The 16133-nt window shown below is 36.0% G+C and overlaps 1 protein-coding gene across 2 annotated transcripts in view; it reads right to left on the bottom strand.

Annotated features, from left to right (window-relative positions):
• The window catches only part of LOC114651824 (cytokine-dependent hematopoietic cell linker), a 139021-nt gene that overhangs the window by 83559 nt on the left and 39329 nt on the right, over positions 1-16133 (bottom strand). Inside the window, exon 1 of one of the 2 annotated variants that reach the window (XM_028801815.2) lies at positions 6383-6552. The exons of the other annotated variant lie outside the window; for it this stretch is intronic. Coding sequence (XP_028657648.1) covers positions 6383-6387 — 5 coding nt within the window. The 5' untranslated portion in view covers positions 6388-6552. Of the gene's footprint in view, positions 1-6382; positions 6553-16133 lie in introns of those variants that run through there. 2 annotated transcript variants of the gene reach the window in all.

Here is a 16133-nt window from a genome sequence, read left to right as displayed (position 1 = left end):
TGGCATTCAATTAATCCTTTACCTATTGGTTCTCCTTTCACCAATCATTTTTAAAATCTATTTTAAGTAGAGTTTTGGGCATCTGTAAGTGCTGCAGAAGTCCAGACCTACTAAAACCTTCTTCAGAACCTGAATCCACGAGAGCTATAATATGTAAACTATTCTGAAAATTTTCTAGTTTCCTCTAAGTTTTGGACATGTGGCTACTACATTGCCAAAACAACCACAATAAAAACAAATGCCTGATAATGCTCTTCATTGTTTTTCTTTGAAACTAATCCCAATCTTGCCAAGTTCCATTGGAACAGGATTATCCTTTGCTGGTGCTGAAGCTTTAATGATTGGAATATCTATTTTTTTCTTGACTACATATCTCAAGATGGGTGCCTAACTTCAGGGCCAAACTATTAACCTCATCCAATGATTTTTCCAGATTGTAACTTGCAAGCTTGTCTTTAAGCTCTTCAGATAAGCTTACTCCTGAACAAGGTGGTGAGAGTGGAATTCCCCATTCCGAGTCAGCTGTTATTGCCCCAAAGGTTAATATGAATTCCCCCACCAACTTACTTCCTTGTTTTGAGCCACTCACTTACAATCCAGTTGATAAAAGATTTGTGAAAATTGATTTATCAGCTCTTCCAAACAATTTCTGCATAAGCATAAAAAGCTGATGCATAATCTAGAAGTTAATCTGTGAGTAATCAAATTATTAAAGCTACTTTGGAGCTGATGATAATGTGTAAGTGACAAACAACCACTAAATAGGAGCAGTCAGAATCACAGTTGTGTACCATGCCAAAGGGTCAAAACACAGGAGAATATAGAAACCAAATGTGTAGTCCGAACATGAAGAGTAGCATAGCTTGTAACATTTATATCTTTGTGGATGAGCCCTTTAGCTCCTAACACTATGAATAAAGAAACAAAGTGTACTAATTACAGAATACTTTGATCTAAACAAACAATGCCTGAAGAAGTAAGCCACTGTGTTTAATTACTGACTACAGAATGATGCCACATTCAAATCTGTGTCAGGTCACTGTCATCATGATAGGTGCTTTTGCACCAAATACTTAAAACAATTATAAGCTTGAATGATTATTTCATTATTTTGAGGGTCATTTTATGTTTTGTAAGTATAAATAAAACATTATTTATTTACTTAGTTGTGTTCTTCTGTGACGCCATTTTGTTTTCTTTAGAGGATGCTTTGTTTGATGGTTGCTTTGCAGTTACTAGCAGCAACATCAGAGATCACGAATCATGTGATTTTTAGGGGTCACAGGATATAGAAGTCACTCTTTGGTTCACTTTCTTGTTTGACTATGCAGAGTCCTCAAAGAAATTACAAGTTTGTTTGCAATTCTTGTTTGTTTAAAATTGAAAATATTCTGTCCCATTTCTGATTTTTTTTTTAGTACGAGTTTGTCTTCACGTTTTGGTTTTGTCACATGGTTTCCTTTCTGTTTTCTGACTTAGGTTTCATTATTTATCTCCTGTTTATCTCCCGGTCCTTTAATTCATTCTGTCATGACAGTCACACAACTAGCAACATGTGATTGTTGATAACAACAAGATGGCCTGTAGAGTGCAATGCAAAATGGCAGTGTCCATAAGGTCAAAATGCTGCCTGAATGACGTCACAAAAAATATCATGATAATCTTCATAATAATAAAAACAAACCAATAAAATCCTATGTATAACTAGTGTGGTCTACAGGGGGCGCCAGAGATCTCCAAATCTCAAACATGAAAACACATGCAACACTAGTAGATAGTGTATATGTTTGATGAATATTTGAAAATCTATCTTTTTTTTAATTGTAACAATGAAAGTTAACAACATACTGAAAACATATTGTATCGTAAACCAAAATTTATGGTATGCATTGCATTGTGAGATTTGTTTTCCTCTTTTTAATTATTTTTTTCTGGCTCCGTACATACCAATCCATCAATTTACTGAAAATGCCAAATCTTACTTTATTTACAATGATGGTGGCTGGAACCCAACCCAAAAGCACAGGGTGGAAGGACAGAATTCGTCTTTTACTGGTTGATAGTCGATTGCAGGGCTTTTCTACAAAAAAATACCTACATTTACATATGGGGGCAAATTTACATTCAGGTGTTAGGATAAAACTAAGTAAGCATTAAAACAAAAATAGGAATGGATAAAAATAATGCAATTAAGCAAAAATAAAAACACGTAATCAGGCCTATTTATTCATCCATCCATCCATTTTCCAACCCGCTGAATCTGAACACAGGGTCACGGAGGTCTGCTGGAGGCAATCCCAGCCAACACAGGGCACAAGGCAGGAACCAATCCCGGGCAGGGTGCCAACACACCGCAGGACACACACAAACACACCCACACACCAAGCACACACTAGGGCCAATTTAGAATCGCCAATGCACCTAACCAGCATGTCTTTGGACTGTGGGAGGAAACCGGAGCGCCCGGAGGAAACCCACGCAGACATGGGGAGAACATGCAAACTCCACGCAGGGAGGACCTGGGAAGCGAACCCAGGTCTCCTAACTGCGAGGCAGCAGCGCTACCACTGCGCCACCATGCCGCCCCCTATTTATTCACCAGTCTGCAAATTCTGCACCAGCAATTGTGTGAGGGACAGTTCAGATTTCTTCATTGTCAAATAGCCTTTCATCAGTTACTTGTCATCAACAATATTCTTCTCAGTATGTAAAGAATAAAGAATGATTTTATTTCCAAGAATGATTTCTCACTTCTGTGTGAAGCAACAGGAAAATTGTTAACAACAAAATAAAAACACCTGACAAGTAACTGCAAATATTTTTCTCTTGTGATCCATATCTAGAATGGTCTACAAGGTGTTTCAAATAAAGTTTTTGTTAATCAGTACATTTCAATATCAGGTTTTTGAATTACAGCATAAGTTCAAAGAAAGACAATAGCTTGTCATAACTGGCATTAGTCCTCATGAGCAGCATTATTTGGCTTCAATGTGTAGTGCTGGATCAGCTACTGTGAACATCTGTCGGACTCAGTCACAATTACATCTAATACTGCATCACTTGTGAACAAAGTACATTTTGCAAGGGGTCATCTAATGACAATACTTCTGCCTTGCTCTCCAGAGAATAGTAACTTTAAGTTGCCCTAAGCTCTTATTACAATCTGCACATTCTCAGATCAGTTCAGAGTCTATCTCTTTTGCAAAATCCTCACCTTCATATACTTCATTATCACTAGAACTAGATCTGTAATGTCATCACTGGCCAGTGCTGGAGAACTGTCACTTATATCTCAGCAAATTGCTTTTTTCTACACACACTTTCCATTCTGACAGCCCATATACAGCTTGCCTGCTGTCACAAATGTTGTTCCAGCAATTGTCCTCTGTCACCATCTTCAGTTAACTGGAGACTTGTAAACTCTGGGAATATGAACGCATGTGACTAGCTTGGGATGGTTTAACTCTGGGATAACAGGAAAGTGGTTAAGGAGAACTGAATCTGTCAGCAACAGGTATATTTCTTTGAAAAGCAAAGAACATTTTTTTTCCATGCAGTACATCTTGATTAATTCTAGGGCCCCTGTAACTTGCAGGGACCTGCAGAGGTCAAAGTAAACATGAGATAAAATATATGACAATTATTTACTTATCTAATATTTGCAGACAGAGTAGCTGACTATTTTGGGGACACAGTGTATCAGAGGAACTGAAGTGGCAATCTTATTCATCCTTTTCATGTTTTCCCACCTCTAAGTGGGGTTGATGTGCTTGATCAAACTTCCCCTGTACTTCCATGTCCATCTCTTTTTTTGCCCACATATTCATGGTCACTCCTCATCACATGTCCATACCACTTCAACCTACTTTCCTGTACTTTCTTATATATTTTTCTCACTTTTGTTCTGCTTCTGATTGTCACATTTCTTATTCTGTCCTTTACTGTAACTTCACACATTCATCTCAACATTCTCATTGCTGCCACATTATTTTCTCCTTTGCTCAGACTTCAGAGATTTAAATCCAATGCTATTGTTTCTGTGCCACTCTACCTAAAAACATTTTTTGAATCAACTCAATCTATGACATAACCTCCGATCCTAATAAAAACAAAAAAACATAAATTTTGTTTGTGATAGTAAGAGTACAATAAAACAGTATTATTTTATAAAAGGGAAGAGTCAAGTAATAAGCAGAAAACAATCAGAGTGTGATAAGAGTCCAGAATTCGGAACACAGTTTCGATCATCCACACAACCAAGCTGATGCTGCATTTGCAAAAGTATCCGGCTCTGCAGAGCATCTTTAAAAGTCTCTGTTTTCAGCAGTCAAGAATGATTGGGTAGTGTGGATGAAAGCTGAAAATGTAGACAAATGTTTGTGTTTTTAAACTAAAACACAGCAGTGTGGACAGGACAACGAGGCCACTGCTTTAGTTAAGACGTAACAGACAATCCCAAACCCCAGTAAAGGATCCTCTGTTCCATCTTTTATTTCAATATAAAATACCAAACTGCTGTCACTTTGTAAAATGTTATTGGCTTTTTAAAAATATTTAATAGATGTTCACTAACATTGCTATTAGAAAAAAAGTGACCTCCCACAGATGTGATGTTGCACTCATCAATTAGTGTGTTAGGTTCATTGAATAAAAAAAGGAAGATGAAGTTGAACTGATATAAAGTTTTCAATGTTTTTTCTGGGCAGCACGGTGGCGCAGTGGTAGGTTTAACACTAGGTTTATTCAAATCTATGGCAAAAATGTTAGTTTCACAATTTAAGATACGACATTAACAATGTTATAAAGTCTGAAGTTAAGTATAATACATTAACTGGTGCATAATAAGGAGATTATTGTTGGCTTCTGATATAATGTGACACACATACTATTTTGTTGAGAACTACTGAAATTAAATTAGTAAGTATTTCAATTTCTTTGACAGTGTTATTGACAAAGACAGCAGAAAATGCAGTGTCTGCACAGTCATGTGAAAAAAATATCCCTCTGAAATAAAACATCAATCCTTATTCTTTATAGTTTGCAAATAGAATTGATGGAAGGGTTTTAAAGCCCCATTAATTCATCCATCCATCCATTTTGTAAAAACTCCTTATCTAGGGGACATTTACAGTGGCAACAAGATGAAAAGCACCAACCTAATTTCATTCTTGCCAAGAACATTTTCAATCCTCTCCCGGGGGATTCAGAGACATTGTCAGGCCTACTGTAAGGATTATTTATTTCGCTGTGTCAAGGGTTTGCTCTTGGGTTCTATGACATGTTGGCCATGCTCACTGCAATCCAACTATCCAACCATTTTAAACATAATTAACATGTTGAGTTTTAATAAAGCTTCATTTTAGACAAATCTTTAAAATTATTATGCCATTTGAAGCAAAAGCTGAGTTAATGTAGATCTCTGGAACACAAATTCACAGTCAACCATAACCATAATCATGTCTTTAGTAACACATCACTTTCATTGTACCATAAGTTATACACTAAATTGACTGATGGTTGGCTAGGATTATTATAAATTATTCCCTTAAAAAATATTTAAATGCAAACAGATATATATATATATATTCATGTGAAGTATACTGTACAGAGCATTGCTTGCTTTATTTTCAATTTACATATTTAATCAACTTAAACATGGAATGTGATTTTGAGTTAATTTATGCTGGTTGTTTACCCAGTAAATGTTTAGCAATGTAAATATTTTTACATTGCTGAATCTGTCAATGCGGAGTTATTATTGCATAAAATATTAAAATTGTCTTTCTCTCTGCTGTGAATGTATGTGTTTGTATATCTTTATACGGTCATTTATGCACTGTTAGTGTTTCATTGTGCTTTTGTTAGAGAAAAAGACCTATTGTTTCCATATTTTAGGAGAATAAAACATAAATGTACTCTAGTCTACCTTCTGAAAAGAACACTATACAAGAATAAATTACATTTAATTGAACAGAACAGTTTATTACTATTTCCTGGAGTAAAATGGTTAACAAAAAAAAAAAAACTGCATTGTTTATTTAAATATAATATTCATCCATCTTATAAAGACTTTATCTCATATCTGGGGGTTCAACTTTACATTTTTTGTCTAATCTATACCTTACTATTTATACTTTTAATAAAGTAATGTATCTTATCATAACAAGTGTTCAAAGTAGCAAAAAGCAAACGTGTTCCTCATAAAACCATAGACATTAAGAAAAGGCAATTTTCAAGCTAAACACTCTTATAACTAATGTCTTCCACAAAGAACAAATCGTTCAATGCAAGTATTTCAGAAGCATATCAAATTAATTGGTAATGGAAGTTAAGAATAAAATAGTGAGCTATTTTTTATAAATGCAGCATATTAGTTACATACCTCATGGGTAGGCAGTACACTCCTCAGTACACTGGTTTAGCAAAATCATTTTTTGCATTGTAAATTGTTAAACACTCTAAAGCGTTAACTGCTTGTCATTTTTAGAGTTGGTAAACTATTCACTTTGCTGATTCTCTGAGATGTAAAACTGTGGCCCAAGGTCGTCTGTTCCTGTGTGGTTTCTCATGATATAGTATAGCTCATTTCCTTTTTGATTACCATCTGACTTCTCAAATTTACTGATAGATATCAGTCCTCTAATTCGACCGCTGCACAGTCACTTGATTCAATCATGGTGCCGCCTATCTTATATCAATAACTTTACTATGGATAAGATGTTTGCAGATAAGGTCCAGTTTCTGGGTTTCAGGCATTCCTCTAAGGACACATGAGGTAACCACAGTCCTGAATTTTTTAAACATCTAAAGACTGAGAGGTTGCTTAGACAGAATAACAAAAAAACTTTCAAAATTCATTCACAAAGGTTAACTAAAACAAGCAAAGTGTTAAATAAAAGTAAGGCTTTGATCGGATGAAGAAAGTTAAGTGAGTGAATGTTATACTCTGAGCTAGGTAAGCAATAGTTTATAGACTTTCAGACCACCAAGCTGCCAACCCTACAGCTGTTTAATAACAATATAAGCAAGGAACACCCCAAATTTGTTATGATCAATTCCATAACATTTTCAAACTTGCTTTATTTAATTCAAGATCACAAGGAGAATATAAGTAGCAATAAGAACCTATGATATTAAATATAATTCTGCATATTCTTTTTTGTTCTTCTGTTTACATTTTATCATGTAAGCTGTCTGCCTATATATAAACACTCATCTAGCGTGCACAGAAAATGGTTCTCTGATCAAAGGATAATAGAACTCCTGTGTCTGGTCCTGAGGCGTGGGAAGCTAATAACTTAATTACCTACGGATGGTTGCTGTAAGAAATAAGTACGTTTTACAGAGGAATCATGCTTTGTTCATGTGTGTATATTTATTTACAAACAGTGTATATTTATTTATTTAAAGAGCTTCTGTAAAAAGCCAAATTTCCCCCTGGGCAGAAATAAAGTTCTATTTGCCTACATCTACGGCACATCTTTCTAAAGACACAAGGTATATGAGAGGATTTGTTGGTGCTTTTCAAAGGAAAATTGTCTGGAACGTTTGGATCTGGATGCCAGTAATATAGTGTAAACATTTCCTTAAAATCTAGTGACAAAATAAAAAGGGTTTGTTGCATGGTAACCTACGGGTGACCAATGATAATACAGCTAGAGTCAATCTAAACTGTCCAAAATGTAGTAAGATTAACTGGAAGCAAATCATGCTGTCTATAAAATTGGAGGCTACTTACTTTGGGAATAAGTAACCATACTCATACTTTCTGGTCTACTATACCCTCTAATAATTATTAGCCACTTCCAATATTTAATTCCGGATACAGTTAGCTTTCTTATATATAAAACTTTGAAAAGTCTCCAGTGGCCAGCATTAGGGAGCCCTGCACCAAAGCAAGCCTGGAGTCTTTGCATTGTAAAAATGGGTTGCACAGCATACAAGAGCTGGACAGAGAACTGTTTGGATTACGCCTTGGGTGGAAGATGGCATGCTGGCTCACTTGGTGATGTATAAAACTGACAGCTCCCTCACCTCCTTCATTGGAAGTAATGTCAGTAGTGGTGTTTATAAAAGTTTTACTGGGACCTTTCAGAGAGCTTAGATCCATGATTGATGTATGCCTTTTGAAACAGGATAGATATGAATTTATAGTATAATGAACTCTGGAGAGATTATTAGCTTTGATGCAAACCTTGGCTAATGAATCTAGAGATATGATGACTTAAAACTGGGTGTTGGTAAAGAATGTTTCTCTCAATAATCATAGTATGAACAGATTCAAGACTTAGTATATTTTTGGTATATTTTTTCACTTGTGTGCTTTTCTATAATTGTTGACCTTTCCTGTGCAAATTTAATTTGCTTGAAATATTTCTTTTCGACTCCTAGGCATGCTGTCATCGCTGGATCCATAACATTAGCCAACTGTCATAGCAAGATCTTGCACCATTGTAGGAAGTGCTTAAAGGAAATGTCTTGTATTGCTATACCCAAAGGAGTATGTAGTAGATATCTCAGTTCAAAGCCTTGTTCTAACTACTCTGATCACAGATAGGGAGCCACGCTTTAGAAAATGTACTGTTATGCCTTTGTGTTATACTGCTAAGAATAAGTGTGTTCCTAGCCAGAATAAATCAGCCTTTAGCTAAAAATGAAACCTGAGATTTCATATTGACTCCACATTGAACAGGCTTTAGGCGTTGATACTGGATACTGTTTTAGTTTATTTTTAAATGATTACAACAAAATTCTCTTGATAAAATAATGAAATCTGCAAGTGTGACAGTATACTTGTAAGATGTATTTTATATATAATACATAAAAATATATACAGAATACATGCAGTATTTTATATATCCACCTTAATAAAAGGATAAATGTCTGAGTGTCCGCATGTCTCTGTCATTCCAAAATTATATTTGTTTATTGTCACACATGTGCGTCTGAGGGCTTATTCGAGGTATGTGATAACCCACTGGGGTGAGAGGGGGCGCTGTCGCTAATGGTTTTTTCTCCTTCTCTCCCCCAAGTACTGAGAAACCATCTAGTGAGGGCACTTAGCCCCTCACGTTCTGTTCTGCATAACAAAAGACTTACAACAGTGCTTAATTTCACCTTGCATGTTAAACGGGACAACCCGGTTGGTAGCCCAACTATTTCACCCTCCTACAAATTGTCATTCTTGCACTCAGCCACAATACCGTATATACTAATGCAAAAATTAAACAATATTTCTTTTCTGGAATAAGAAGGTTACTGTATAGTTACATCCTGTAATTTGTTTCACAACAAGTTATCAAATTATTTCATCCCTCTGGCCAGCAAAATAACATGTGCAGTGAGCCAGAGCAACTTGCCAAATATATAAAAGCTTGTTATTTGCACTTTTTCCCTGAGAAATCCAAGTATAACAATGCCCTGATCAGATCATCTTTAAAAAGACCTTAATTCAAAGTTTAGATCATACCAAGAAAAAGGCTACAATTGGGTCAGTTTTCCATACATTCTATAAAGTCTTGAATGTCAGCAGATGTAAGGGAAAAAAACCATTGCCATTCTATACACTATGAATTAAGTGACTTCACTGCATTCTGACTTTAGGCAAGCTTTCAGACAAACAGCAGGATAGAAGACCATCCATTATCTGGTCATCCTTGATTGATCATACCGACGCAGAGCCAAAAGCAGGACCAACACATCACATTTGTCAATTTCAGAGACTGTTTCAGATCCTCCACTCATACTGCTATTGAAACAATGTCAACATCAGAGGCGGGGTTCAGTGGCAACTGGGCAACAGTAAACTCGGCGAAAAGACAACTTAGCGAAAGACAACTTAGCAAAAGACAACCCAACGAAAAGACAACTCGGCGAAAGACATCCCGGCAAAAAGACGAATCGTCAAAAGACAATTTGGTAAAGAAACAACATGGCGAAATGCAAGAGATTTTTTAATCATATTTAAATGACAGCGTGATTTAAAATGTTGAAAATAAATTTATATGATTGACGAATGAACTTTATTCTGCAGTTGGAACAAACTCAATTTTACATTATCTTCTGCAACCAAAATTGCTAATCCTTTATATAAATTGTACTGATTGTAATTGTATGATGACGTTATTTACACTATAAAAGGTGACCAGCGAGTATGGCTTAAGGAATATCTTTACTCTCAACGCATTGGGACTCTCATAAAGCAGGTGATTCTGTGGATTTTCCGGCACCCCATGTTGTCATTTAAATATCATTAAAAAAATCTCTTTGAACTTAACTATTACCTAATTGGTAAAGGATGTCGCGGAGTTGTCTTTTGCTGAGTTGTCTTTTCGCCGAATTGTCTGTTGCTGAGTTGTCTTTTCGCCGAGTAGTCTGTCGCCCAGTTGCCCCTGAACGAGAGGAAGGACACTATGGGATAGACTCCATTCTGCTGCCCTGTCAGAGGACCTCTGCTTATAGTTCCCAGATGGTTGACCCTATAGTTGGATAATGCCAAACTCACACAGCTGGTTACAACTGTGCCAAGGAATTCCCTGTCCTTAACCCCATTAAACACTTTTGCCTTTCAAAAGCAAGTAACTTTATCAAGCCCATTTGTAGATTCAATGGCTCATTGACTGCATACACCAGAGTTGTCCAGCAGGACTACAAGACTGTTGCTAATATTCACAACTGTTACTGTTTTTCTGTTGTTTTTGTTGTTGCTTCCCCAATTTAAAAATAACTGCTTTACAAAAATGCTGTACATGAAGAAAGACATTTAATACTCTTCCTTGTTTTACAAACCACACCTGTTACATATGTGTTTTGTCATCTTACATTGAGAATCATGGTTCCAAAATAATTGTAAAAGAGTTGGAAAAGCCCAAGAAAAATTTGCATGTGAAACTTGAAGAGATAAAGCGTTAAGTAAATAGCTTCATTAAACAGTATTTGATGTTTTCTGTTACTGAAAGCAGGGGAAGGCTCTATTCTCATTAGTTTATTGATATGTATAATACTTATACTCGTACTCATTGGAACAGTAATAGGAGGTCCCTGTTTCACACTTGAGCCAGGATATGAGAACAATAAAGTGATCTGTTCATCTTATGAACAAAGTTCACAAATTGGCATAAGTCTACGCAAATCAACTTTTAATTTCTCTGCTCATGATTTACACATGGTGATAGACTACTTTTCAGGAAATAACCCAAAAAACCTTAGTGCAATAAACAAAATAATACAGTTTATTAATAAAATGGGGATAACATAAGATGGACATATACAAGTATATACAGACAAGAAAATAACAAACAACACAAAACATAAATCTTTGCAACCCTGATTCTTGCTTCGTCCTATAAGTCATAACCTCAGATCTTTGAATGTTGGTCTGCTTGTTATTTCTAGAGCCAAGCTTAAAAGATGTGGTTAGGTGGCCTTTTGCTGTTATACACCTAAAATCTGGAATATTTTACCTATAGAAATTTGTCAAGCTAATGGACCATTTTGAAAAAACTACTAAAAACTCATTATTTTAATATGGATTTTTTGTGGCTACATTTTGGTTTTATTCCCCATTGAATATATGGGCTTAGAATTATATTATTCTTCAGAAATCTGCAATCTGTACTAATCCACTATTCTCTGTTGTTTTCTACCTGATCTAGGCGTCATGCAGCCCCCTAAGATGATGGAACGAGACCAGCTCCATCAAATCCCATCATGTGAATCATGAAATCTATGAGGTTTGATTTAGGAATAATTATGTTAGGTAGAATGTCCAGTGGGGGCTGGACAGCTGCGGTGGGTTGGCACCCTGCCCGGGATTGGTTCCTGCCTTGTGCCCTGTGTTGGCTGGGATTGGCTCCAGCAGACCTCCGTTACCCTGTGTTTGGATTCAGCAGGTTGGAAAATGGATGGATGGATGGATGGATGGGCTGGACAGACTATTGGCCTTGGAACCCCTTCAGATTTTTTTTTTGTCCAGCCTATCTGTAGTTTTGTTTTTTTCTATCCTCCTGGCCATCTGACTTTACCTGGTTGTTATTTAAGCTTTAATATTACTGTATTGCTTATTTTTAAGTGTTTTCTCTTCTTGTAACTTTCTTTTTGTGATCTTATGCCATATAAATAAATGTTGTTGCTGTTGTTGTTGTTAATCTTTTTCTCTGTTATAGAAAAAGGCACAATACTTGTGGATTTAATTTCCTTAGTACTTACTAAGTAGGGAACATGTTCTTGTGACAGTTCTGGCCTTTCAGATGGATATACTGTATTCCTGACTACACTAGAGCCAAGCACATGCACTTAATGAACATCTTGGAAGCGCAGAGAAGGTAAGCAATACCACCCTGATTAGAGAGGAGGCACTTGCACTAACACTGTCCACAGTTCAGATATTCACAAGGCAAACTCAGCTTCCACTTCTGTCACAAAGCTTCACCCCTACCATGTCAACAGTATAAAACCACAAAGCCACCAGAAGGCTGTGTTCATTTCAGGATCATTTGTTAAGGAAGAAAGTTCGATCCATCACATTTTCTTCTCATCTTGGTTGTTACCAAGCAGAATGCACCCTTAAATGCATTTTTCTTTTGCCCTTTATCATCATCTTCATTAAATGGCGTTACCTGCTGTGATCCTCAAATCTTTTTGCCTTTCTGGTTTCATCTTTCCAGATCACATGAGTTATGAAGTTCCTAGCACCTTCACTTTTATGGTTTCATTGATTTGTACTCAGATTGCCTGCATTCATTTACACCCTTCCCACTCACAACTCCCCCATGAGTGTGTGTGTATGTAAGAGATGCTGCTCTTAGGAAGAGAAACTTATAACAGCTAACAACGTATCATTAACACAGGTTATTACTTTCAGCTACATCAACAAGCAGTTTATGTTACTATATTCACTGGCTTTACTCTGATTAACAAGTTATAGACGATCAAGGGAATCATACATATGGTGCAGTTCATGTTGACTCTGTGGAGAGTGATGCTTTGTCCTAATTCTTTCATTGCCCATGGAGGGTTTGTTTGGCACACATGAAATGTTTGTTTTTCTTCATTCAGATGTTTTTCTTTCTATTGCCTTTTGTTGTACATTGCGTTTTTATCTAAGGCTTCACACGCAGTTGTCCTCAGTTGCTAGAATAAAAATTCCAGCTTGGGAGACTGGGGATCAGTCAACTTCCTTCTTGAGCAAGATGAATGCTTTGCTTTATGTAAAATTTTGCTTTCCTAGAGCTTGCCGGAGTCAATATGGCACCAATGTCCAACTCCATTACAGACAGTCAGGCACTGTAATAATCTGGGGCAAGGTTACCCTCTGAAGTAGAAGGGATCACTCCTGCCTTTGTACTGGCCACAGCCTTGGATGTAGAAGTCCAGAAATTAAAATTCTGGACAATTTTGAGATAACCAACAGAGAAGCCTTGGTATTTTAAAGAAACTCAAAAAACATAAAAAATATCACAAAGACTACAACGCATTTACTCAAGAATGTATAAAGTCAGTGATTCTGTATGCACTGGTGGAAAAAACAGATGCACGAATAATTGGACATTACCTTCATCCTTTATTGCTGAAATAGCAATAAAAATGGACTAGTAGGAAAACAAAACAGAACAACATCAAAAACAACTGCGAACATTATGTTCGTTTAGAGCTCTTCAGTAACTTGTTTGACTGGTCTGGTCACGTGATCTATAACACGTGGCTATGCTGGCTCATGACATGCCTCCCATCCAGTATGCCATTGGCTGTCTCCCTTGCTTCTGGTGACATTCAAGACATTATGGAATGCACAGAAAACTGACCAAGTGTAGTGTTTGTGTTGCTGTGACCTAAGCTTTGAATTTAGGACTTTTAAAAAGTGACCCCATTAACCATTATTCTACTACAGGATTTCCCAAGTATAATATTTTTTATGCTTATTTTATGCACATATTAGTTGGTATACAGGGTAAAACAAGTAAGTAGAAAAATTAACTTTTATTTATGAGGAAATATATTATATAAATTGATTGCAATTATATTTATTTTAATGCATCTGATAGTGTCATATGCCTGACATTTTGCATTTTAGGCTACTGTAACTATTAATAAATGTTCTTCAGTCCTTAAAACAAAATCTCATAATTAGTATGGCTGACCAATGGTGCTCAAAGGCTTATAAAATATTTGAAAAATTATGAAGGTGTACAATATTCTGATACCACTGATTATCATATTCACCATTAATGTTTTCTTTATTGATTGTTACAACAACAACAGCAAAATAATACTTTGTAATTTTATCATTATACTACTTTAAAAATTTTGCTATGCATAAGATATTAAATTACAAACACCACACATAGTTATTTTAATGGGGGCTTTTGTGGAAATGAAAAATACCAGAAGGAGAAGTAGGGCAGATGTATTTTTCTGTGGTCATACACAATTGTTTAAGTAACCAGAAGTGAAATTGATTCTGTTACATTAAAGGTTTACTTGTTATAAGTCAAAGTAGTCTATTTCAGGGGTTCCGAACCTTTTACAACCTGGATCCCCATTGGGTAATCATAAAAAACTTCTGCAGTCTATTCATGGATGAGACCATCCTTATGGTTCTGGCTAATTATTCACCTCAGTAATATTCAACACTGATAACCTAAGAAAATCACTTCATAAACCTGCTTTCTTTATTATGATATCTCATGTATGACATCTTAGCATTATTCTTGTCAAAAAAGCAAACAGAAATTTTTTCGTTAAGTGTAATAGAGTGGTCTATTTGTATATAAGTGACCCGAGAAGATGCTAAGCAGCACACTTTACAGAGTAATTTCCAGAACCATTTTTAGATATAATCAGACATTAACTCAGTCATATTGCATTCAACACATAGATTTTCCAATGAAAATTGAATGCATGAATACTCAGTGAGTGGGCTGATGTTGTTTTAGAGTTACCAAATACTGGATGTCATGCTGCAAAGACAATGGCTGCAGGTGGTGGTCACATTAAGCTTACTCCTGTATTTAGTCTTTAGTGCCACCAGTGCAAAAAATCCAGTTTCAAAAAGATATGTTGTCAGAAATGGCAACAAAAAATACATTGCTTTTTTGACAGCTCAAGATACTCTGAAGAACCATGAAGCTAAAAATCTGGTAAGAATTTCAGTTAAAAATCAGTTTCAAAACACCGTCACAGGATAAGTATGTAACACTGTTATGCCCTTTTGTGTTCAGATTTACAAAGGCTTTTACACATCAAGTTATGAAAGAATTTTCAATCCAGTTGAGCTGAACATCTGGAGCCAGGAAGAAGTCCCGCAGTTGAGTGCTCAGATTTTGTAGGTGATCACCTTAGTGACTGACGCTGGAAGCTGCATTTGTTAAAAAATCAGGGATATTTTCAAATGTGTCAAAATTTAACTGGTTCATATGTCTGTCCCACATTTCTGATTGCATTATTGCAGGTTCTATTTTATTTTGGACTTAAAACAATAATATTTTTATCACCCCTAAAATTAGAAATCTCAAATCAGTTTTGAGTGGATTGTTAAATTGCCTTATCTTTCAGTGATTTTTAGAAGTTAAAGTTAAATCTGTAATTTTTTTTATTTTGTGACTCAAAAAACAGAGTAAGCACTTTGCCTTGAGAAAGCTGTCATACCTTGGCGTGCAGAAGAAGCTAAACATTATTGCTACCCATTTCTTCACCTAGGGCTCAGAAGAGATTTGACTGTAGAGGCCGAGTCTTTATGAAGTTAAACATTTCAACTGACTCACCCAAGCCACTCAAGATCTCCTGACATTTTTTGCCAGCTAGTGCTTTCCCATGTAAACTACAGTGTACCCATGTGGAGCAACAGCTTTTAAATGCTTATAGAGAATACAGTGTTTTCCCGCAATTTCTCAGTCTACATCAGTGCTCAGTACTACAAATGTTGACCATTCCATCTCATGAGACACAACAAACTTACTCATAACATCACAAATGGCTACAGTGGTTGAATATGTAGGTAAAGGTTTATAGAAGAGAAAGACTTCATTTACTTCCCCATAACGTTCATATCTATAACACACGCAAGAAGATTAGAAATGTTTGAAATGGTCCAATTGTGGTGCATGAAAGCAGCTCCCTTGCTCCCTTTGTAGCAG

Source organism: Erpetoichthys calabaricus, chromosome 5, assembly GCF_900747795.2.
Source record: "Erpetoichthys calabaricus chromosome 5, fErpCal1.3, whole genome shotgun sequence".
Lineage (NCBI taxonomy): Eukaryota > Metazoa > Chordata > Cladistia > Polypteriformes > Polypteridae > Erpetoichthys > Erpetoichthys calabaricus.
The sequence above is the reverse complement of the archived record's forward strand: the minus strand, read 5'-3'. Positions and strand labels throughout refer to the sequence as shown.